The 22,703-nt window shown below is 48.0% G+C and overlaps 1 protein-coding gene across 1 annotated transcript in view; it reads left to right on the top strand.

The window, feature by feature from the left end:
- Window positions 1-22,703, top strand: part of PPP1R36 (protein phosphatase 1 regulatory subunit 36) — a 478,699-nt gene that overhangs the window by 113,817 nt on the left and 342,179 nt on the right. The window contains exon 3 of the mRNA XM_086936663.1: window positions 21,507-21,578. Coding sequence (XP_086792789.1) covers window positions 21,507-21,578 — 72 coding nt within the window. The remainder of the gene's footprint in view (window positions 1-21,506; window positions 21,579-22,703) is intronic.

Here is a 22,703-nt window from a genome sequence, read left to right as displayed (position 1 = left end):
CCACTGAACATCAGGTGCAGCCGCAGAGCGGGGAAAATAGAGCACCACAATTCCCAGGAGCCCTCAGCACGTACACTCCCTAAACGCGCCTGGAGGCGCTTAAAGAGACGTGGGGATTCCCGCCTTGCGGGACGCGCACAGGACTAGCCGGGCTAAGCTCGGTCAAAGGGCGGGCCGTCTACGGCCGTCCAAGGCCGGTGGAGGCCGAGCTGGGCCACCCCCTTTCGCTTATTGCCTAGAGCAGTGAGACTTTATTATTATTATTTTTTTTCTTTCGAAAACCTTTATTTTGTAAGAAGAAAGTATAGTTACAGACCTACAACCACGGAGGCTGGTCAGTTACACGCTGTACCAGTAGCACAATAATACACAGCTCATCAGCCGACAACCCAAGGGCCCGGCAGCGAAAAGTCACGATATAGTGGAAAGCATGTGGCAACAAGAGAATAAGTGAAAGGTTTTACATTTTATATTTTATAAATAAAGAACAAAAACTGAACACAAAAAAGAATCGAGGCGGAACCGTGCAATGCAATGACTGTCTCATACGGCAGGGGGAAACAAATGATTAATAAGCAATGCTTTGAAAGAGGAGAGATCCTGGAGAGGGGGGGGCCGAGAGCAAAACGATACATCACATACAGCAAGAAGCTAAGAATCTGAAACGCACAGTCAAGGGAAGTGAGGAATATCAGGAGCTTCAATGAAGGGGGGAGTGCTGATCTCTCCACGGTACGAATTCCATTGACCCCAGATCCTTCCCCATTTCTGGGGCCTACCACTGGAGACATACACCATTTTTTCTCTAAACATGGACCAGTCCAGGTTTTCTTTCCAAGTTGAGACTGATGGTGCCCTCTGAGATCCCCACAATTGAGCTATGTCTCGTTTCGCAATCATGTTGCCCAGTGTGACCCATTGAGTCTGAGCAGTAGTGCAGTCATTCGGCTCCCAAATATTCAACAGGCAGCGTCTGGCCTCAGGCAATAACTCAACACCTGTCACTTCACCCATCACTGCATGCACTAGATTCCAGAAAACCACTACTTCCCGACATTCCCATATAATGTGAAGGAAGGTAGCCAGCATACCACAACCACGCCTACATAGCCCATCTACAGAATAACCCATATGTATCAAACGTGGACCCTAGACATAGACACGGTGCAGAAACTTCAGTTGCACCAGTCTGAGACGTGCCGGAATCGCGACCTCTTTAGGGGAGGATATCGCCGCCTGCCAGTCTTCATCATACAATTCCAGCCCATCGCCAGTCTAGGCACCCCGAAGTTGTACAAGAAGGTCCGAGCGGTCGTTAATACGTTTTTTATAAATAAGGGAGATAGTGCTGTCAGGGACGTACCCGTCTAGCACTCTATCTTCCAGGGGGGAAGACTCCGGGATCGTAGTTCCAGCTGGGAAAACCGATTCGAGCGCGTGTCGGACTTGGAGATATCGGAAATATTCCCTGTCACTCAATTTATACTCCTGCTTGAGTTCATCAAAGGTCTTAACTCTGTCCTTGGCCCAGAGGTCGCCCACTTTACTGATACCAATAAGGTCCCATCTATCAAATCCCTTCGATGTCCATAGACCACCCAGTTTCTCCGCGGCATATAAGGGGGTCGCTCTAGTCAGCTTGTCCGTCCATCCCGTAGCCGTGGTTGCACTACCCCATATTCGCACCGCCACCCCAGTGGGGCCCGTCAGGTTCTTCCTAGCGGCTCTAGAGTAGAGCGCTCTATTATAGTCGCCCCCGGGCAGCTGCCACCTATCCATCTCGAATGCGGGATTCGGAACAGGACCGTACATGGGATGGTTAATAGCACTCAGTTGGGATGCCCAGTAGTAGCGTTTAATATCCGGCAATGCAATACCACCGTCATACCAGGGCAAAGTCAATTTTGCCAATGCAATGCGCGGTCGCCCACCCCACACCAGCTTCCTCTGTAAGCCCTCAATTTCGCGGAAATAGCTAGCCGGCACCAAATCAAGTGTGTTTTGGATGGCATACAAAAAACGGGGGAGAGACATCATCTTGAACAGGGCCGCTCTTCCCAAGGGGGACAGAGGCAACATCCGACCTAAGCCGGGAAAGCGGAGGTAACAAATTCCGCTCATAGCGGACTGTGGGGTCCAATGAAATGTAGATCCCCAAATACTTAAAGCCGACTCTAGAAACGGGTATCGGGCAAACGCGGGGTAGAGAGGGTAAGTCTCCCGTGAGTGGGTAGATACAAGACTTGGCCCAATTAATAACCAATCCAGAGTTCCTCCCAAAGGAACTCAAGACACCCAGTGATTTACGGGGAGAAGTAAGGTACAACAATATGTCGTCGGCGTATTGCGATATACGATCCTCGAAGTCAGGGGACCATCAAATGCCCTTAAGCGAAGGTTCCCAGCAGAGCCATGCGGCCAGGGGCTCAAGGGCAAGCGCGAAAAGGAGTGGGGACAAAGGGCATCCCTGTCTCGTGCCGCGTCCGAGAGCAAAGGGTTCCGAGGCCCTGCCGTTGACAACAACCTGATCCACCCGATGAACTTAGGGCCAAAACCAAACTTAGCAAGGGCTGCCCACAGATATGGCCACTCCACCGTATCGAAGGCCATCGAGGCATCAAGTGAAACCAAGATGGCCGGCTCCTCAAGAGACCCCGCCCTTGCCAAGACGCCATGAAGACGGCGAAGTGCGAGTCCTCCTCCGGCCTATCCGAGACCGGCGCATAAACCGTCCGAAAATGCTGGGCAAAGACCTCAACTATCTCAACCGGGTCCACCACTCGCGTACCATCCACTTTTTCAGCAACAGGCACCACCCGATTCAATCTATCCCTTTTGTCCAGCCAAGCAATCAACTTTCCCGCTTTATCACCAACATCATACAGACGCCCCTGCTGCTCACGATTCATTGCCTTGGCCGCCTCAGTCACCAGAGCCCTATATTCAGACTGTTTAAGGGCCAAAGAGTGTATTCCCTCAGGTGTGGCCCCAGACTGCATCTGTTCCTCCAACTCAGTAATTTCATTCTCCAGGCCCACCACTTCCGCATTTTTGCGCTTCCTCTCGCTAGCAATCAAGGATAGGGTTTGACCACGGATCACAGTTTTATAAGCCTCCCACAAGGAGACAGGTGAGGACACCGATCCCTCATTCTCAGCAAAGTAGTAATCCATACACTTAACCACCTCCGTTCTAAACTTGGGATTACGAAGGTGCCAGGGGTTGATCGGGGCGATCCGGCCCCCGGCCCCCAATTGTATGTCAATAGTAAGCCAGAGTGGAGAGTGGTCTGAAATCCCCCTAGCCAAATGCCTGATTTCCCTTACGGAGACCATCTGCACCGCTGGTACGAGGATATAATCAAGTCTCGAGAGACTCCCATGAGCTCCCGAGTAGAAAGTATACTGGAACTGCCCAGGGTGCAGTTGCCTCCAACAATCAACTAGACCCAACGTGTCCAAGAAACTCCCCAGCCATAGCTGCGACGCGGGCAGGAGTCTGGGGGGGCTACGATCTTCATCCCCACTGACTACTGAATTAAAATCGCCACCCACAACCAACATGCCTTCAGGAAACCCCAGGATCACCCTGCCCAAAGCAGTAAATGTGGTGGACTGTAGACCGGGCGGAACATACACAGACAAAATGGAGATCACCTTCCCCTCCCACCGACCCGTAATAGCCGCATAGCGGCCTCTATCGTCCAGCACCGTATCGTCTATCTCCAGGGGGAGGGAGTTCCTGACCAGGACACCCGCCCCTCTCGACCCAGTGGTAAATCCGGAATGGGCCACCAAACGGTAGCCTCGTCTATTCAGTGCATGGCACGTATTTCCTACTAAATGTGTCTCCTGGAGTAAAACTATATCTGGGGAGCATTGCTTCAAATATTGCAAAACTATCCCCCGTTTTATCCTATCACCAAGACCGTTAACGTTCCAGCTCAGCACCCTCAGCCCCCTACCCCCCCTCCCAGTAATGTACACTCCGCCTCCCCCGCCACGAAACAGGCACATAGGATAAAATTTGGAACAAAGCGTAGCCTTGATACAAACAAAAAGGAAAAGACCGCCCCACCACCCCCAATGGAACCCTCAAAACACCCCCCCCCCCACCCTGCACCCCTGCGGTAGACCAGAAAGCCACCCCAACTTGCAGTGTGCCTGTCGCCACATTAAACTAACCTACAAGAAGAGAGAAAAAAGTCCCCAGAGGAGGAAGAGTCCCGATTCCCCCCCACCCCCGGGTATCCACACTGTATAAACATAATAGTCACAGAGCCACTGCCATAAGTCCATAAAATTGGCTCGCCGGCGCAGACTCACTACTCCTGTTCTTCCAAGCCGCCCTCGGCGCCTCTCGAACTCTCTGGGCTGGTACGGTGTGCCGGCAAAGTGTCCAACCAGTCACTGGCCACCTCCGGGCGGTCAAAAGAGAGCGCACGTTCTTCATATTCAATCCTTAGGTGGGCCGGAAAAAGCATGGCGTATTTCAGTCCCATGTCCCTGAGTCGCCTCTTCACCCCCGTAAAACCCATACGCTGTTTCTGTACCGCCTGTGTGAAATCCGGATAAAAACTGACCGCCGTATTCTCAAATTTAATGGGACCATTGGTACGTGAAGCTTGCAGGATAGTGTCCCTGTCCCGGAAGTTAAAAATCCTGGCTATTATAGGCCTCGGAGCGGCCCCCAGCTTGGGCTTTCCACCAGGGACTCTATGAGCACGCTCCACCGTGAAAAAGTTACTGAGGCCCTTGGGTGCCAGGTGTTTTAGAACAAGGTCTTCCACCAGAAGGTCTGTAGACACGTCCGCGGAGTTCTCTGGAACTCCTACGATGCGGACGTTGTTGCGCCTGGCCCGGCTCTCGAAATCATCCAGCCGGCGGGCAAACAAGTAATTGGAAGTCCAGAGATTACGAACTTCGGCCTGGAGATCTGAGACATCCGTGGTCAGGCTCGCAGTCTTGATGTCCAAGGACTTGACCCGCTCATTGGTTTTCCCCAATTCCGTCCTAATAAGATTGACTTCGATCGCCACCGTGTCTATCTTAGCTGCAAGGGTTTCATACTGCTGACCCATAGTTGTTCTAACACTTGCGATGGCGCCCATAACATCCTTCAAAGTCGGCTCTTCAATTGTAGGATGACCATCGCCAGTCTCCACAAGGACCTTGCTCGTTCCGCCTGGGGATCCTTTAGGGCGAGTAAAGCGATCTATGGTCTGGGATTGGGTAACCCCACCTCGGTATGAGCCCCTGGTGGCCCGCTTCTCGGCGTCCGCCTTGCCCGCCATGATGAGCGACGAGCTCTGACGGAACCGTTGGGATCTGGTCAGAATGATTTCCTTCGCGGCAAGCCTGTAGGGGCGAGAGGGTGAGGATCAAGAGCAGGCGTAGGACTGGCAGCAGAATCAGGGCAGTCGTGCAGAGCGGCAGCAAATCGCCGTCAACAATGACCAAAAGCGAAACCGAAAGTACCACAGGGGCAGTGGACATGTCACACTAGCCGTTGTTGTTCAATTGCCACCTGGGTACCTCGGGGACTCAAGCCCGTGGATGGTCTACGATATAGGCCGCAAATTTCAAAGCGCAGTAAGTGCGGTTCCCAGCGGCCAAATCGATTTTTGAAAAAAGTTGTTGTATCAGCAGGGCAGCAGCAAGAGGTACCCGTCGTCCAAATCAGGATGAATCACAGGATAGATGCGGGAGGTGGAAAGGGTCTCGGGAGCCCTGTGCTCACGCGTCCATCTTGGAAACTCGCGAAGCTCCTCCTCTCAGTGAGAATTTATTGTACCTTTTTATTATTGTAATTGGTTTTAAGCATCATTACATTGTGGGGCTGTATAATCATACAATCTTATTGCCTTATATTTCACTTTCTTTTATTGTTATTACGTTCCTTGGTGCGTCGCGTCATGGCGGCCCGTCCAAGGAACTTAAAGAAGCTTTCCTTCTGTAACATTGGGGGGTCTGTGTCGGGAACCCTTGACAATTTTATTACTAGAGCAGCAGTTGTTTTGGAATGGGAAATAGAATTGACGGAAAATAGATTATCGCTAGAGCTTCTTCCCTCAAAGAGATCCTCTTTGGGTACTATCATGGCAGCTATCTCCCCTGAGCAGCTCCCGGCTAATGGCATCTTATGCGGGGGATCTAGTATAGAGCAGGTGGGGCCAGTTGGGTTAGTACGGTCTCAGGCTTGCAGCTCACCAAACATCACCATTGATAGTACATCCATACTAGGAAATAGACCACGAGATTCCAACTCCTTTAACATTTCTACCCAGTCCCTGGTTACTGTGTCAACATCGCCCAAACCTGGAATTGCTAGTAATTCCCTACCACCTACAGGCAAAAGAAAGCGTGGGGGAAGAATGCAAAAGGGAGGGCGTGCAAAAGTAATTAAAACCCACACATCTACACAAGCTCGAGTCAACTCGGTGAATCCTGAAATCTCCCTATCTACTACCAGTAATGGATGTATGATGTTAGAACGCGCGCATTACCACGACCTACTATTACAACGCGGTCGTAACAACGAAATTTGTTACCACGCATTGCGCTGGGGGGGCGCAAAATTAAATAATTTAATTTACTATTCCAACACCAGTCCCCGTGGATAGTAGGGAAGGTGTTGGGATAGTAAATTAAATCATTTCCTATCCTTGAGCGCCCCCCAGCGCAATGCGTGGTAACAACTTTCGTTGTTACGACCGCATTGTAATAGTAGGTCGTGGTAACGCGCGCGTTGTAAGCGTTGCATACCACCAGTAATAGACCAAAGGCGCAAAAACCTCTATTGCCTGCTGTAAACCAACTTCCCAGGGGCTTTATGGAAACACTAGAGCAGCTATTAAAATCTCTGCTCCTACCATTACTCGAAAGGGTCAAGCTAATCAATGAGAACATGGGGAATCTAGAAAGAGCTGTGATGGCCAACTCAGTGATTCTGGAAAAGGTTGCGGGGACTAGTCAGGGTTCTGGGCCCCCGCCCTCATCGAGTGCAGCCATTGTTTCTAAAGACCCTTCAATCGCGACTCAGCAGGACTTACTTAATAAACAAAATGTCCAAAAACCACCTAACGTCACTGAGATTGGTAGAGGAAAATCAATTGCCACGGATCAAACGAGTGTGGGATCTGTGGTCACTGGATGTGACGCTAGATCAAAGTTGGCTGCCCCTGAACACAGTGCAGATCCATATAGCAGAGGGACACCGGGTCTACGGAGAACAGGCTCGCCTCAGAAGCTCCTGTGTATTAATCTACCCCCTGAGTCGATACCCTACACAGTAATTCTCTCTGGCGTACCAGGGATTCAATCTGACAGACTTGAGACCCATAGTGAGCTTAAGAACAAGGTCATCCATTGGCTCAATAGAAATAGATCGCCCCCAGCTTTCATGAATGCCGAGATTCTGCATGTTAGAAGGGTGGGGTGGTTGGGGCACAGAACTAAGGATCTACAGGGCGATTGCATAATCGTGAACTTTAGGGACCCCAGACTGGTAAGGTTGATATGTCACGACTCTGGGTACTAGGGAACCAGTGGAATACAAACTCACGATTTGAGCTTATTTTACCCCAGCTCTTTCTCTGGCCAGAGTTCATCTCAGCAATATAGATGGCAGATGACTAAAAGACGCCCATTCACTACTAGTAGGCAGGAGTTTCAATTCCCCCTGATGAATCGTTTTAAGTCACTACTCGGCCTGGAGGGGGTGGACTGACTGGGATCTTGCTGTAGGGGAAACAGCCCTGACAGGTGTAATGGAAATGGAGCTGTTGTTTGGGTTAAACCAAAAACAAGTATTAGCTCTATGGGGGTACCACTGGTTGCAGGATGCATGAATCTAATTACAACCCCTAGCGATATTATAGATAGTATTGGTGCTCCTTCTGGTTTTGTCAATCTGGAGGGTTCCCCTGAGTTAAACCCAGTTTGTATGAATCGTAAGCTACAAATGGGCGAGCTGCCTGTCGGGGAAGAAACGATGGTCAAAGAAGTGTCTGGGATCTCGGCTCTCGCCCCTTCAGTAACCAGCTGCCTCGGTTTGGCTAGTACCCGTGCCCCGGCCCCAAAATTGGTCATGATTTCAACTCTGCCCTGTTTAGCTAACAATTTAAAGACGACTAAGTTGAGCTCTTGGAACATTGCTGGTCTGAAGAGTAAAATTCCCATAGTAGAATGGTCAGCTCTGATAGAAAAATATGACATCCTGGTCTTTCAGGAGACGTGGGCAGTAGAACCCATATACTGTCCAGGGTACTTAAACTTTTGCAAACTTGCAGTCAGAGGGAAAAAAGGTTGACCCTCAGAGGGTCTCAACATCTGGGTTAGACAGACATCCAACTACAGACCAACGGAACTGGTAGTTGATAGCCTTGATCTCCTTGTCATAGTCCTGCACCAGCCAGACCTAAAAGACATCTTTATCATGAATGTGTATAATAGGGGACAGCCTGGTGGCCGTGGCTCTAAAACCTTTGCCGATCTGGATCCTTTTTTTAACACAGTTGGGCCCGCCAGCAATGTCATAATTGCTGGCAACTTTAACGGTATGTTTGAGCCCCTATATTGTGACGGAGAAACCCTCCTGTTAGAGGAGGATGTACAAAGGAATATCCCCCCGCTTGACCTCCAGCCAGTCAAGAAATGGACGAAATCAGCCTTACAGTGGATGGGCCTCTGCCTAGAGCGCGGTTATAGAGCAGCTAACGGTCGGTCCATCTCGGATAAAATGGTCAGGTCAACCGTTGTTAATGGCCCCCACACAAGTAGAATAGACTATATCCTCATTAAAGTTGAGTACTGGGGCATATTAGAGGACATGGTGATTTTGGATCGCCTGGAGAGCGATCACAACCCCCTTGCATTGAGTTTCCGTTTAAATGGAGGAACGAAGCGTAATACCCTGACAGAGTAGTCACTGCTGATGCTCTGCTCACAAATGATACACGCAGGGTGCGATGGGCAAGGATCGCCATCGATCCCGGGACACTTGAAGAGATTAGGCTAAATGTATTAAGGGCATTGGGGGTATTGCGCTCACTTTCACCCCAGGAAGATAATAACGGACAATCATTAAACTACACGAAAATCTTTTTAATGATCTTAATCCCTTCGATGCTGATGACGGCTGGGAGCCGTCATGGCACACAGTGCTCGTGTGCTGATGACGTCTCCCAGCTGTCATGACCACGCCCGCGATCGGAATGTGCCGCACAGGAGCGGAATTCCAGCCGCGGGAAAGGGGTTAAAGCACATTTTTTAAAACCTTGCAAGCCCCAAAAACCAACTGCTCGTTCTACAAACAACTCATGGTACAACAAATCGTGCCGGGTTTCTTATGGTATCTTGGCACTGGCGATTAAGTCCAAAAACATGCCCGATATTAGGAGAGCGAGGCAGAACTATCGCAAAGTTCGGCTCTGTGCTAAACTAGACTGGAACTCTCAACATTGGTCTGACCTACTAGTAGCCAGCAAGCAGAACATTTTAACTAAGTTCTGGCACATAGTTAAATGGGGTAATTTTCAACAATCCCAGGTACCTATAAATCATGTTCCTATTGAGATCTGGGTGGAGCATTTTGAGTCTCAGTTTTCTGGGCGGGCCCTAAACAGTGCTGACCACTGCTTTGACCATGGCCCTGAGCTGAATATTAAAGCAATCACTTTTGATTGTACGGAGGTAGAGGCAGCTCTGAAAAAGATTCCCTGTGGAAAGGCCCCGGGAATGGATTGCATCCCAGCAGATGTCTTTAAATCTGATCCAACGAATTGGGTTCTGTACATCGTGTTTTTGGGAAATGCAATAGCTAAGGGGGCTAGTATCCCGGATTCGTGGCACGGAGCCGAGGTCCTGCCCATCCATAAGAAGGGGGACCGCTCCATCTCGGGGAATTATCGACCGATCAGCTTGATCGATTCCATACAAAAAGTTGTCGCCAGAATGGTCCTAGCCAGAATACAGAGCTGGATAGAGCTCGAGGATATATTATCGCCCTTGCAGGCTGGGTTTAGATCCTGCATAAGCACCATCGAGCAGGTCTTCAGGTTCCTACTGATTTACTGGAAAGTTGTCTGGGTGGTGGTACCATCTATGCCGCATTTGTTTACTGTAAGTCAGCATTTGACCTTGTACCCAGGGACAAACTGTGGGGGGTCCTTAGCGACATGGGGATGCCACAGGAGCTTCTGACTGTTGTAATCAATTTACATGCGGGGAATTTCGCACAAGTCCGCTGGGGTAACCAAGGGCAGGTCACCAACAGATTTCCGGTGTCCCGTGGTGTTAGGCAAGGCTGCGTTCTAGCGCCAACCCTGTTTCTGTTATTCATAAACAGGGTTGTGCAATACTTCTCAGCCTTTCCAACAGATTCCCCCTCTTTGGGTGACACGAAGTTTCCGCTACTTATGTTTGCGAACAACACCCTTATACTTTCGCAGACAAAGGTGGGCCTGCAGGCGGCTTTGAATAAATTTGAGGAATTCTGCCTTGATCTTGACCTGCAGGTAAATGTCACTAAAACCAAGTTCATGGTCCTTACAAAAGGCAGATCTGTGGTGGGCCATGTCACGATGAACAACACTGAACTAGAACAAACTAATGTCATGACCTATCGGGGGATTGTGCTAGAGAGAAAATTGAGTTGGAAACCCCAGATCGATACCTTATCTCTCAAGTTTGCCCAGCTTTCAGGGTGTCTGGTCAAAGAACAGAGATCTGCGCAGAAGAAAATGATAGGTCCTGCTTTGAAAATGTATAACCTCAGGATAGGTTCAGCGATCTTGTACGGAGCGAACCTTTGGGATTTTGCGGACCTTTCTCCCCCGGTCAAAGTCCAGAATACATTTCTACAGGATTTAACTGGTCTTCCCTGTTCTAGTCCCATCATACCGCTGTTAATGGATTTGGGCAGTCACTCTATAGATGATATTGCTCGTTTCAAGCCAGTGGCCCTCTGGAGGAGGATTTGGACCACCCCCGAACTGGCTCTTTTTGCTAAATCTGTTTTGGAGGTTAGGTCCATAATGGGTTTGGGCAATATCTCCTGGTTCAAACATGTTAAGAATTATTAGGAGACTAGTGAACCCATTGTAATAGCGGTAGCGAAGTTTTTAGGAACTTCTTTGTCCGGTTTGCTTCAGGAGCATAAACTCGACCCTCTCTTGGAAGATTACTGGGTCATCATCACCAAGCCTAGCGACAGGAAACTTTACCACCAGCTAAGGGTCGGCTCGCTTCCCACCAGATTATTTACTAAAAGATGGAAGGGCCAGGAGGCCGTTTTCTGTCGTTGGTGCCCTGTCCGCGAGGAATCCGTCGGACACAGATTTTTTGAATGCCCTGCGTATGTAGCCCCTCGGGCAAAATGGCTTAAAACCATCTGCCATATAATGAGTACCAGGGTTGGGTTGGAAGCTATAAGGATTATTAGGAGACTAGTGAACCCATTGTAATAGCGGTAGCGACGTTTTTAGGAAGGGTGTGGATTATAAGGAATAAAGAGTAACCATCCGATTGGTTTTATGTAGCCAAGGGTTTTGCCCATTCTGTGTCTATGGGAAAATGTGTTGATGCATATGGCCCTTTGTGCCCAAAACTGCTTGCAGAACGAAAGATTATTTTGAAGCCGATTTTTAAGGAAATGGGAGTAAGAACCTGCAGAACTGCAATTATTGTATGTTTAAGAGGTATTACAGCTACTTTAATTCATCAGTTTGTTAAGTATATCCTTATAGCTGAAACAAAACTATGTAAGGAAGACATCCCTGTTATGAAAGTTAACTAAAATGTTGATGGCATAATAATTTTAAATCTTTTTAGGGACCGCTGGGCTATTTTAAAGCACGTTTAAGCATAATTTCTACAATTGTACCACCTCACTTTAAGGTTTCCACCCTATAGTGGATTATACCTTCTTTATGGATAATATCTACTGCTAGCACTTGCCACTTTAATCCTCGGTGTTACTTGATTAATAGTAACAGTATTTGCTTTAGTACGTACAAGTCGAGGTATAACCTGCCCACACATGGCACTTTAATAATTTAATGTCCTGAATGCTGTTAGTACAAAGTACATCAAATTTGGTTGATGGACAGTGTATTATGCTTATTTTTAATCTAAAATGGCTTCATCAGAAATCTTTGCTGCTTATTTTAAAGCATCTGATCTTGATCCAGATTGCATATTGCACTTTATTCCTTTTGCTGCTAAATTGCTTATTAGAAAACTAACTTACTCCAATTGAGCCAATTATGTATATATGTTTCTGTGGAGCTCATCTCTGATTTAATAATGTGCTGGTTTTGTATTTTTTTATCGTTCTTTTTTTCAGATTGTAAATTGAATTTGTTTCCTGCTGTTTGTAATGATTTTAATTAATCAACAAATAACCACTACTCGATATTAAAAGTAATTAAACCATCCACAAACACTTTTTCAGTAGCCCAGGTCTATTTGAACATGCAAACATTATGATCACCAATATATGAAACCCAATCAGGATCGACCATTTTTTTTTTTTATAATGTTCATCGACAATCATGACATCAAGTAAACAGTGATTGAACATTTCTACCATTGTACACCGTTGGATACTCATTTCTTACCATTATATTAATATCAAATTTTTCCGGACACAATTATATCATTTCTCGCAGTTGCGTCGCTATCCTATTCCCCCTCCATCTCCTCATCCGAGCTTTCTACTACAGATTCCGGCAGTAGGTCACACAGGTCTCCCCGGAAGCTGTTCCAGGCCGCCCAGATTTTATTCCATTTACGCGGGCTACCCCTGTTCACATATACTGTTCGTTCCGTAATCATTGTGAGGTCCATGTTCCCACACCACATCACCAACATTGGTAGGTCCACCGCCCCCCATTTCTGCACTATGTCGCTTTTGGCAATCATGAAACCTAGTGTGGCCCAGATCTGTCCATAGCGTGTAAGATCATTAGGGTCCCATATGTTTAAGAGACATTTGCGTGGCTCTGTCAAAAGGGATAGGTCCAATGTTTGTGAGATTGTATGTAACACTTGTCTCCAGTAGTCTACTATTGTTGGACATTCCCACATAGTGTGAAGAAAGGTACCCTCATCCCCACATCCTCGAAGACAGTATGGGTGCTGTGCTCTCTGTAGCTTATGTAATGTGGTTCTAGTGTAGTATATGCGATCTACTATCTTGGGCTGCACTAGTCTAAGTTTGGCTGAGACTCCCACCTCTCTAGGAGATGCCAATGCTTCCAACCATTCTGTGTCGTCCATGTCTCCTATTTCTGTCACCCACTTCTCCCGCAATGTTGCCGTAGGGTCAAGCAGGTTGTTGAGTAATTTTCGGTATGTGAGCGACGTTGCTCGCTTTTGCATGAAGTCAGTGAGCAGACGGTCTTCTAATGGGGAGGCCTCCGGTACTTCTGTATCTGGAGGAAGTGCTGTTAACAACTTATGTCTATTTTGTATATATCTGTATGTTTCAGTCGGGCCTAATTCATATTGTCGCTGTAGTTGGGTAAACGGGAGGACCGTGCCTTTATCCCATAAGTCACCCACTGTGGAGATACCAATATTATCCCACTGCGTAAAACCTTTACTGCGTCGTAGTTGTCCCAGGGCCTTGGTGTCCCAAAGTGGGGTAAGTTTAGTTATCACCCCTTTCCACCCCAGCTTCGCCTGTGCCATGTACCATATGGCGACCGTTTGTTTCGTGGGCCTTTCTAATTTCGAGGCAAGTCCTCTGTTGTAGAGCACAGCTAGCATATTATCCAAGCACAGCTGCACCCTATCTGCCTTGTATGCTGGATCGTCTTGGGGAGCGTGTATCAATTGATTAAGGGTTTTTAGTTGCGCTGCCCAGTAATACAATTGTAGGTTTGGTAGCGCTATCCCGCTGTAATACCAACAGCGGTGTAGGTTAACCTGCGCTATACGTGCTGGTCAGGCACCCCACAGCAGGGTCGATACTTGTGTTGCTATTTGTTTAAAGTACCTGGGCGGGATTGAATATGGCGCGTTGTCAAGTGCGTAGAGGAATCTCTGTAGTGCCATCATTTTGTATAATGCTGCTCTCCCCATAAGCGTCAGGGGCAACGACGCCCAGTGCACGACATCGCTTTTCAAATGTTCCAGAGGTGGAACCAGATTTTTTGCAAAGAAGTCCGCCGTGTCTTTAGTAATGTAAATACCTAAGTATTTAAAGGCGTTCCCTGACAGCACCAACGGGCACTCCACGGGGAGTGAGGGCTCTGGACCTTGCAGTGTGTATAGTACCGACTTGGACCAGTTTATCGTATATCCCGATACCTTCCCATGCGTGTCACACAATTTAAGGAGCTCTGGAATACCGTGATCTGGGTCCATCAGATAGACTAACATGTCATCAGCATAGAGTGAGAGACGGTCTTCCCATCCCCCTCCCCAGCTAATGCCCTTCAACAATGAGGTTTACCTAATTAACGTCGCCAGTGGCTCTAGTACTATTGCAAACAGCAATGGCGACAGTGGGCACCCCTGACGCGTCCCCCTCACCAGTTCTATCGTATGAGATATATGGCCATTAGCCGTAACCTGAGCCAGTGGCGCCGAATACAGTAATCGGATCCAAGCTCTAAATTTTGGCCCGAAACCCATATGAGTCAGTACTGCAAAGAGGTACTGCCAATTTACCATGTCAAATGCCATTTTCGCATCCAACGACAATATCACCGCCGGTTCCGACAACTTCGGAGCCCGTGCGAGCACTCCATATACTCGCCTGATATTTAGAGCTGTATTCCTATTTGGCATGAAACCCGACTGGTCTGGGTGAATCAATTGTGGGAGATGGGACATTAACCTATTCGCTAATAGTTTAGCTAAGATTTTTGCTTTTGCATTCAATAACGATATCGGGCGGTAGGAAGTGCACTCTGTCGGGGGTTTACCTGGTTTTGGAATCGCCACTATTGTCCTTATTCTTTGATCTAGTGGGAGCACCGCATTCTTAAAACTGTAATTATACATTGCCAACAGGGCTGTACTTATAGTCTCGGTCATAAGCTTGTACCATTCTATTGGGATCCCATTGGGGCCCAGGGCTTTTCCAGATTGAACCGAACTAATTGCCGTTTGAATTTTGTCCTGGGTTAGGTCTGCTTCTAATTCTAGGGCTGCTTCAGGTGTGAGCGTCTGTGTTTCGATGTATCTGAGTGATTCCGTTACATCAGTCTCCGATGAGGTCTGGCTTGATGTATAAACCTCTCTAAAATATTCCGCCAGAGTATGCACTATCTCTGCAGGGTGTTTCTGGAGCCTTCCCTCCCGTGTCTGTAATTGCTGTATTCCCCTGGAGCCTTCCCCCCTTTTGTCCAGCCAAGCCAACATTTTGCCTACCTTATATCCCACCTCGTAGATTTTATGTTTTGTCGCCGTAATGTTGCCAACAGTTATATTTTTTAGATGGTCCTTGTATTGTTGCTGACATATATTCAGGGAGTGTGTCGCTTCTGGAGAGGGGTCTGCCATGTGTGTCGTGTTTGCTTCCTGCAACTTAAGTTCTAGTTCAACTAATTCCCTCTGTTGTGCCCGTTTATACCCAGTGATTGCTTGACCCCTAAGAACTGTCTTCTATGCTTCCCATACTATGGACGGTGAGTCTACTGATGCTGTGTTTTCCTCAAAGTAATGTTTAGTAGTGTTTTTAAGTTCCTTCCTAATGCTGGGAGCCCTAAGATAGGCAGGGTAGATAGGATATAACCTCTTACGAGATTTCTCTCGAAAAGAGAGTGCCAGTAATACTGGGGAATGATCCGAGATGCCCCATGGCCGTATTTCTATCTCGTCGATGCTTTGCAGTCTGGTAGCTTGCATCAGGAAGTAATCTATTCGTGATAGACTCTTGTGCACTGCAGAGTAGTACGTGTACTGGCAAGCTGCGGGATACATGGACCTCCGGACATCTACCAATCCCATAGCCTCTAAAAACGCCCGTATTTGTGAGCAATCGGCTGTCTGTGGTCGAGCCAGGAGCCTGTCTAACATCGTGTCTATAGTCATGTTGAAATCCCCTCCTATAATAAGTTCACCTTCTGGTAGCGCTAGTAGGAATTCCCCTAGTGCAGGCAGTGCCACTGACTGAAGCGCCGGTGGAATATACACTGACACTATATGCAGAAGTCTGCCCTCCCATTGTCCCTGTATCTCCGCAAAACGTCCCTGGTCATCTATCTTACTCTGTAATATTATAAATGAGGAGGTTTTCTTGACCAGTATGCCCGTCCCCCTTGAACCTGCAGAAAATTCGGAGTGTGCCGCCATTTTGTACCCCCATCTATCCAGAGCCTTACATGCTGTCCCCGTGAGGTGTGTTTCTTGTAAAAGCACTAGTGCTGGGCCATGTCGCTTTAGAGCCTGTAATACTAGGCCTCTTTTTATTTTATCGCCTAGTCCCCTTACATTCCAAGTTATTATTCATAGGGGGGCCACCAGCTTTTCCTGCATTAGTGCATCGGTATGATCAAGTTGTGAATCCTGTGCCATGAGTGACCTGCTGGAGGAAGCGGAATCGCCTCCCTGCTAAAACATTAGTGCATCCGTCAAGTATCCAAGTATGTAATGTGTCTACCCTGTCGAGAGCAACTCTAAACCTACATAACAAAACAATATTAACTTCACTCTTCATCCCTGCCCCCCTTCCTGCCTCCCTGCTTAACGGACCTGCAACCGCCTGCCTCCCCAACTTAGCAGAGTGCTTTACCCATCCCCAACCCATAGTACTTGTTTGTCGGGGTAAAAGGTCCGTGAGAACTGCGGCCCTTCTTGCCCTCCTAGGCCTGCCTCAGTCCAGTGTCCATGTCCGACTCGACCTTATTGTTTACTGCAGCAGTTAGTCCTTCGGGAGCTGGACATTCGGGGGCTCTACACATGTCCATTCTCTTCACTTCTTGCGCTCGGCGAACGGTCCTCACCTTCTTGTTGTGATGCTCGAGATCTGGGGCGATCGTCCTCCTTCCGGCGCTGACGATTGTTGCTTCCACGACGGGGGCCCTCCACTGTTCTCCAGCCTTCTAGCCAATCATAAGCCGCTTCTGGTGTCTCAAAAAAACACGTTTTTCTGTTGGCTACTACTCTGAGCCGCACTGGAAACAACATTGAGTAGGGTAGTTCTTGTGCTCTCAGAGCCTTTTTAACCTCCATAAAACTTTTTCTGCGACGGGCAACTTCGGCCGTGTAGTCAGGAAAAAAGGCAATCGTAGAGTTCTGTATTCTGATTGGTGGGGAAATTCTTGCCGTCTGTAGGATCACGTCTCGGTCTCTAAAATTAAACAGTCTGGCCAACATTGGCCTCGGGGCACCTCCGGGTTTTGGTTTGCCACCGGGGCCCTATGTGCTCTTTCCACGGAGGAGAAACTCGACAGGCCCTTGGGTTGTAGTCTTGCCTCGATCAGTTTCTCCACGTAAAGGTCCATTGCTTGGGTGCCTTCGGTCTCGGGTACCCCAAGAATACGCACATTGTTCCTTCTTGAGCGCCCTTCCTGATCGCCCAATTTCTCTTGCAATTGCTTGTTCTCAGCCTGAATGCGGGCCATTGCTGTCTGCAGTTCTGACGTGTCCTCCACCAGTGACTTGGTGACGATCTCGACCTCTTTAATCCGTTCAGTCATTTTGTGGGAGTCCGCCCGCAGTAGTGATACATCTGTCGATATTGTTCCCACCGTTGTTTGAACACTGGATAGCGCTTTCATAATATCCTCTAGTGTCACCTTCTTTGTCCCATCGCCATCAGGTGCCTTTCCCGTGGAAGTGCGACCCTCCGTCAGGGGCGGGAAGTTTTTGTCGAATGCATACTTGTCCAGTTTCGACTGTGTTGTTTGATTTCTGGGCCCCCTTCCAGCCATTTCAATCCTGTCGGGTGATTACTCCTATAGTCTCTCCACAGATGATTATTCGCTAGGTCCCTGGGGTGCGCTAGTTGTCAGTTGTGCTTTCTACCACTATATATAGCTCAGTGAGGAGACCGATTGATGAGCCATGCACTACTATGGGTCCTGGTAATTGACTGTCGCTGGTGTCGGCCTTGAGATATGTTGGCCCGCCTTGGTATAGCGCTGGCCCGATTCCCCTATAGCACTGTCCTGGTTACGCCACTGTAGCGTAGTGCTGCGTGTCTGTACCGCATGCAGTGCCGCCACCGGACACCCCAATCATTGGTGAACCCTTTATTAACGTGGGGGGGCGAGGGCGGAGGCCGCCCCCAAATTTTCACGATGTTCACCGCCACTGGGACCTCTACGGCTGGTCGTTTGCTGCCCTTGTTGCTTGCAGTTTGTATCAGGCACTCTTTGCCCCTTTTGTTGCAGGCTTCCTAGGTTTATAGTCCACACCGGGCCTTCCACCCGCACCAGTCCACTTACACCCCCGCCTCGGGCGCCTCGTTGCTGGGGCGCTCACTGCCGCCGCTATCTTATCTACGCGTCCACACCCCTCCTACACCAGTCTCCAGTTGTTGTTCACCCCTGTGCTGCACACAGGGACCACACCGTAAGCGCCACAGTCTGCCCACCTTTTGCGGGGGGTGATGCGGCTGGGGGTCCGGAGCTCAATCGTCGTGCACTGACCGCAAAACCGCACTCCCCCGGATACGCTGTAAATTCACTCCGCCGTGCGCAGCGGGACCGGTGGGTCTCCGGCGGCCGCCCTCCTCGTTGCATTTTCTGGGGGGTTCCAGCCTCCCCCCCACCCTTTGCGATCGCTGCTACCACGCTCCGGTCGGGGGCCAATAATTACCGGCTGCTCCAACTGCTCTGGGGTCCCCTCGCAGCCTGGTGGACCTTTTCTCCTGCCGCAAATCTCTAGGTACTTTAGGGCGCGGTTCCCGGCAGTGGGCTAGGCCTCAGATCGGTGCTTTCTTTTACGGCGGTTCCTGGCTCCGTATCGGGTTCGAATTTCACCCGGTCAGCGCCGCCTGGTCCTGGACGTCAGTCACTGCCCTCGGAGTTATACTTTGTGCCTGATCAGCTTACGGATTAATGCGAAGGGCCGCGTTGTCTCGGAGCTCTCGGACTACACAGCCATCTTGGTCGGCTGTTAGCCACGCCCCCCCAGGATCGACCAATTTTGATGAAATTCCTAGCAGATTCCAAGATAGTAGGCTAATACTATATTGTGAATAATTGGCCCCAACTACCTCAGAGTCCAAATTGCTAAGTGGGCATAGAGTTGTCTCTGCATGCATGGTAATTGTGCCATCCACCAGTCTCCATGAATCAGACCTGTGTCTGGCTCTAGCAGAAGTTTTAACGAGACTACCCGTGCATGACAGGCCAACTGTTATTTCTTTTTCCCAGCTTTTAGCCTCACTTCCATGCAAGAACTCAATACAACCAGATCCAGCAAAAGAAGAGCTTCTGTTACCATTATTAAAAGATTGACAGTGACCGCAATTCAATCAGATAATACACTCTCAGATAATACTCTCTTGGGTATCTACCCTAACAACTGGGAGTTCATTTATTATGATTGTAATAGTGAATATGATGGATGATTTTTACTGAGAATTATGAACTTTGCCTCTTTTCTATGATGCATATGATTTGTGACATGATTTTTATTGGTTGATGTAATGTACTGTTCACGTATATCCGTATGGAGGGGACAATTGCCCATTCAGGGCAGTATAACAGCACCGAAGGTGCGGGTCTGGGTGCAGACAGATATGCATATAACGGACATTGTTTCATCAAGATACGGGTGTGCCCATTCAGGGCGATATACCTGTTGTTTGCACTACCGAGTGATAATGTGAATTATTATACCCTTTGATATACTATTTGTCTTAGGCGGTTTGCATTACGCTGTGTTTTACTTAGCTTACAATATTGTAATGTATGTATGACCCACTCCAAGATGGCGACCATACTCTCGTCAATGAGTCCTACCTCCATGTTGATAGTATACGTGATGGTTTTAAATGGCGGTTGTTTGCCGAGACTTTCGTTCTATTACTGAAGAAGGCCGAGTGCCGAAAGCGCGTTCTTGAAAAATAAATATTGTGAATACAACCCTGTGAGTGCTGCTACCTTATTTCCGCAGGATTGCGGAGAGGGACCTTTGGAGCAGATATTGATGTCGGGTGCACCCCCGACAAGCAGGCACCAGCCTCTGAGTGCGGCAGGCAGGTGTAATTGGAGCGGGAATATATATATATATATACATTGTAAGTTGCACACAGAATATCAACCATCCATAGCTATCATCAGACACACGCACTGTGTACACTCCCCATCTGTTGCTGATACACAGCATTCTGTGGCGCACAGGCCTCGCGCCAGGCACATCCTGACACAAGGCCCGCCTCCACGGAAATACCAGGAAAGGGCCTATCCCTCCCCCGGTAAGTACATTTTTGGCACGGCGGGCCACATCTCCAGCAACATACTCCTATTTTTTCACCACCCATTTTAAAAATGCACAGGTTTCTCTCATTGATGTTTTGAAAATACTGCCCTCACTCACACACCGAAGTTGTTGTTTTGTGGGATGTGTAGGGGTTTTCCTTGTTTTCTTTGTTTTTCTCTCCACCCCTCTATGTGTGTACAATTATAACTTAGGGGGTTCGGGATGTGAGAGTTTTAGATACGATTGACCCTCTCCCCTTACCTGTGTTGAATGACTCTATCATTGATGGCCAGCACCGACATACACTTTTAGACACACCTCCCGCCATAAGTTCTAGAATTGCAAACTTTAGAGCTGGGGAGCTAGGTTCGAATCTCGGCATCAGCTCAACATTCTGTGATTCCAGGCAAATCGCTTTGTCTCCCCGTGCCTACCACAAATGAATGTATTCTTGTGTAATGTAAATTTTGCTCATGCCATGTTGTCGAGTTCGCACTATATAATATTGCAAGGAAAAATAAAGTAGGGAAACTCGAGTTCACACACTACTGACCACTCACTCTTAAGTGCATCAGCAGTGCACTGTGAATCGGAGCGTTTCACAGGCCTGTCAGAGATATGAAATGCTATCAAAACGAAATCCTACAAAACAATATACTACTGCTAGAAAATAGGTGGTTTCCTGGGTCCTTCCAACGCACTCTGGACTGGCGACCTCCAGAGATAGAAACAACTCTCCTGCACATTATGGAGGGCGCTCACATATTAGGATTTAGGCATTTGTAATGGTCATTTTTATTGGGCAATATTTCGTGTTCTGGGGGCGTGGCCAATGGGCATGGCAGTCAGCAAGGGGTGAGACCAATAGGCGCGACATTCGGCCGGCAGCAAATCATACCCGGACAACGTTGGGACGGGCTGCTAGTATATATATATATATATATATATATATATATATCATCGTAAAAAAAATAGAAACAAGTTCATAACTAAACACAAATACATGCAATGTAACTAGCTCGTATGATACTGATGCACTTATTAGACCTTATTAGCTCTCCTATAGTTTCTTTGGGATTGTGTGTGTTTTTTTTTTATTACTCTCTTTCTTTTTAACAGTTATGGCGCTGGAGCAGATTTTAAAGAAAAAGCAAGGAAGGTTAAAGCAATACATTTTCAAGAAACCGGAAGGTATTTCTAAGTTTTGATAATTTATAAAGCCTTTTTGCCTTCGTCTGTTATGCGCCAAACCTTTTTCTCTTTTGAATTATTTCTGTATATTTAATGCTACATTTTCTTATAACGGCCAAGGAAATATAGACTAGATATCAGTGGTTATTTCAATGTGTGTGTATATAAGAAAGGTGCGGTGCCAGGTCCTGCGGCCCACACACAATGGAAATAGACAAAGGACTTATGCAGCAGAGGTTAGTTGCAACAAAGTGTACCTAATAAAACACACAAACATCTATTACATTACATTTATGTTTTTGTTTTGGGCGAATATATGTTTGATTTTCAAATAAACATACAGAACTCCGTTTACAGTGGGAGCATGCAATATCGCATAGCATCAATACAATATATGACCCTGTAATAATGTTGTCAGGAGCATGAATACAGTAACAGTACAGTGTTCAGTGCTACTCTGTGCATTCAATACATTAAGTTTTCAGGGGCAGAAATTGCAGTCACTGCAATGCACATCAAGACATATTCCACACAACAGGTATAGTAGGGTGAGGGTCATAGTGTACATGTTGTGTTCATCTTTTTCAGAGAGGGTAGTAGCTATGCATGTGCGGGGTGGGGGTATGGTGTAAGAGCACCAACGCATTGACGAATCATGATTAAGCCTTGAGTTGGGGGAGGTGTGATGTTAGGAGCTGGGGGGTGGAGAGTATGGTGGAGTGACAGGGCAGTTGCAGATGATTTGCGTTCCCTGCCTAATTACCCTTCCTGCAGAAGCGCGCTGCAAATCCGGCAGTCATGTGGGAGTGCCTGTTAGTTTTGTCTCAATTGGCGTGTGGTCAGCTTTCCAATAGGGGGAGTTGGGTGTAATTGGGCGGCTATGAGGTTCTACGCAGATCAGCGAGCCATATTTGAGTGGGGTGACTAAGTGCGACTTCCAGCACATAGCTAACCTCCGCTTAGCTATTACCATTGCCAGATCCAAGAACTTATTTAGGGTCTTACGTTTTGCTGTTTGTGATGTGATCCCCAACAAAAAGTGCGACCTGTCCAGTGCAACCGTCTTGCCTGTTGCCTCCATGAGTGTGTCGGCTATTACTGCCCGGTATGTCAGCAACTGCAGGC

Source organism: Lissotriton vulgaris, chromosome 9 (genome assembly GCF_964263255.1).
Source record: "Lissotriton vulgaris chromosome 9, aLisVul1.2, whole genome shotgun sequence".
In the NCBI taxonomy this organism is placed as follows: Eukaryota; Metazoa; Chordata; class Amphibia; order Caudata; family Salamandridae; genus Lissotriton; species Lissotriton vulgaris.
The sequence above is the reverse complement of the archived record's forward strand: the minus strand, read 5'-3'. Positions and strand labels throughout refer to the sequence as shown.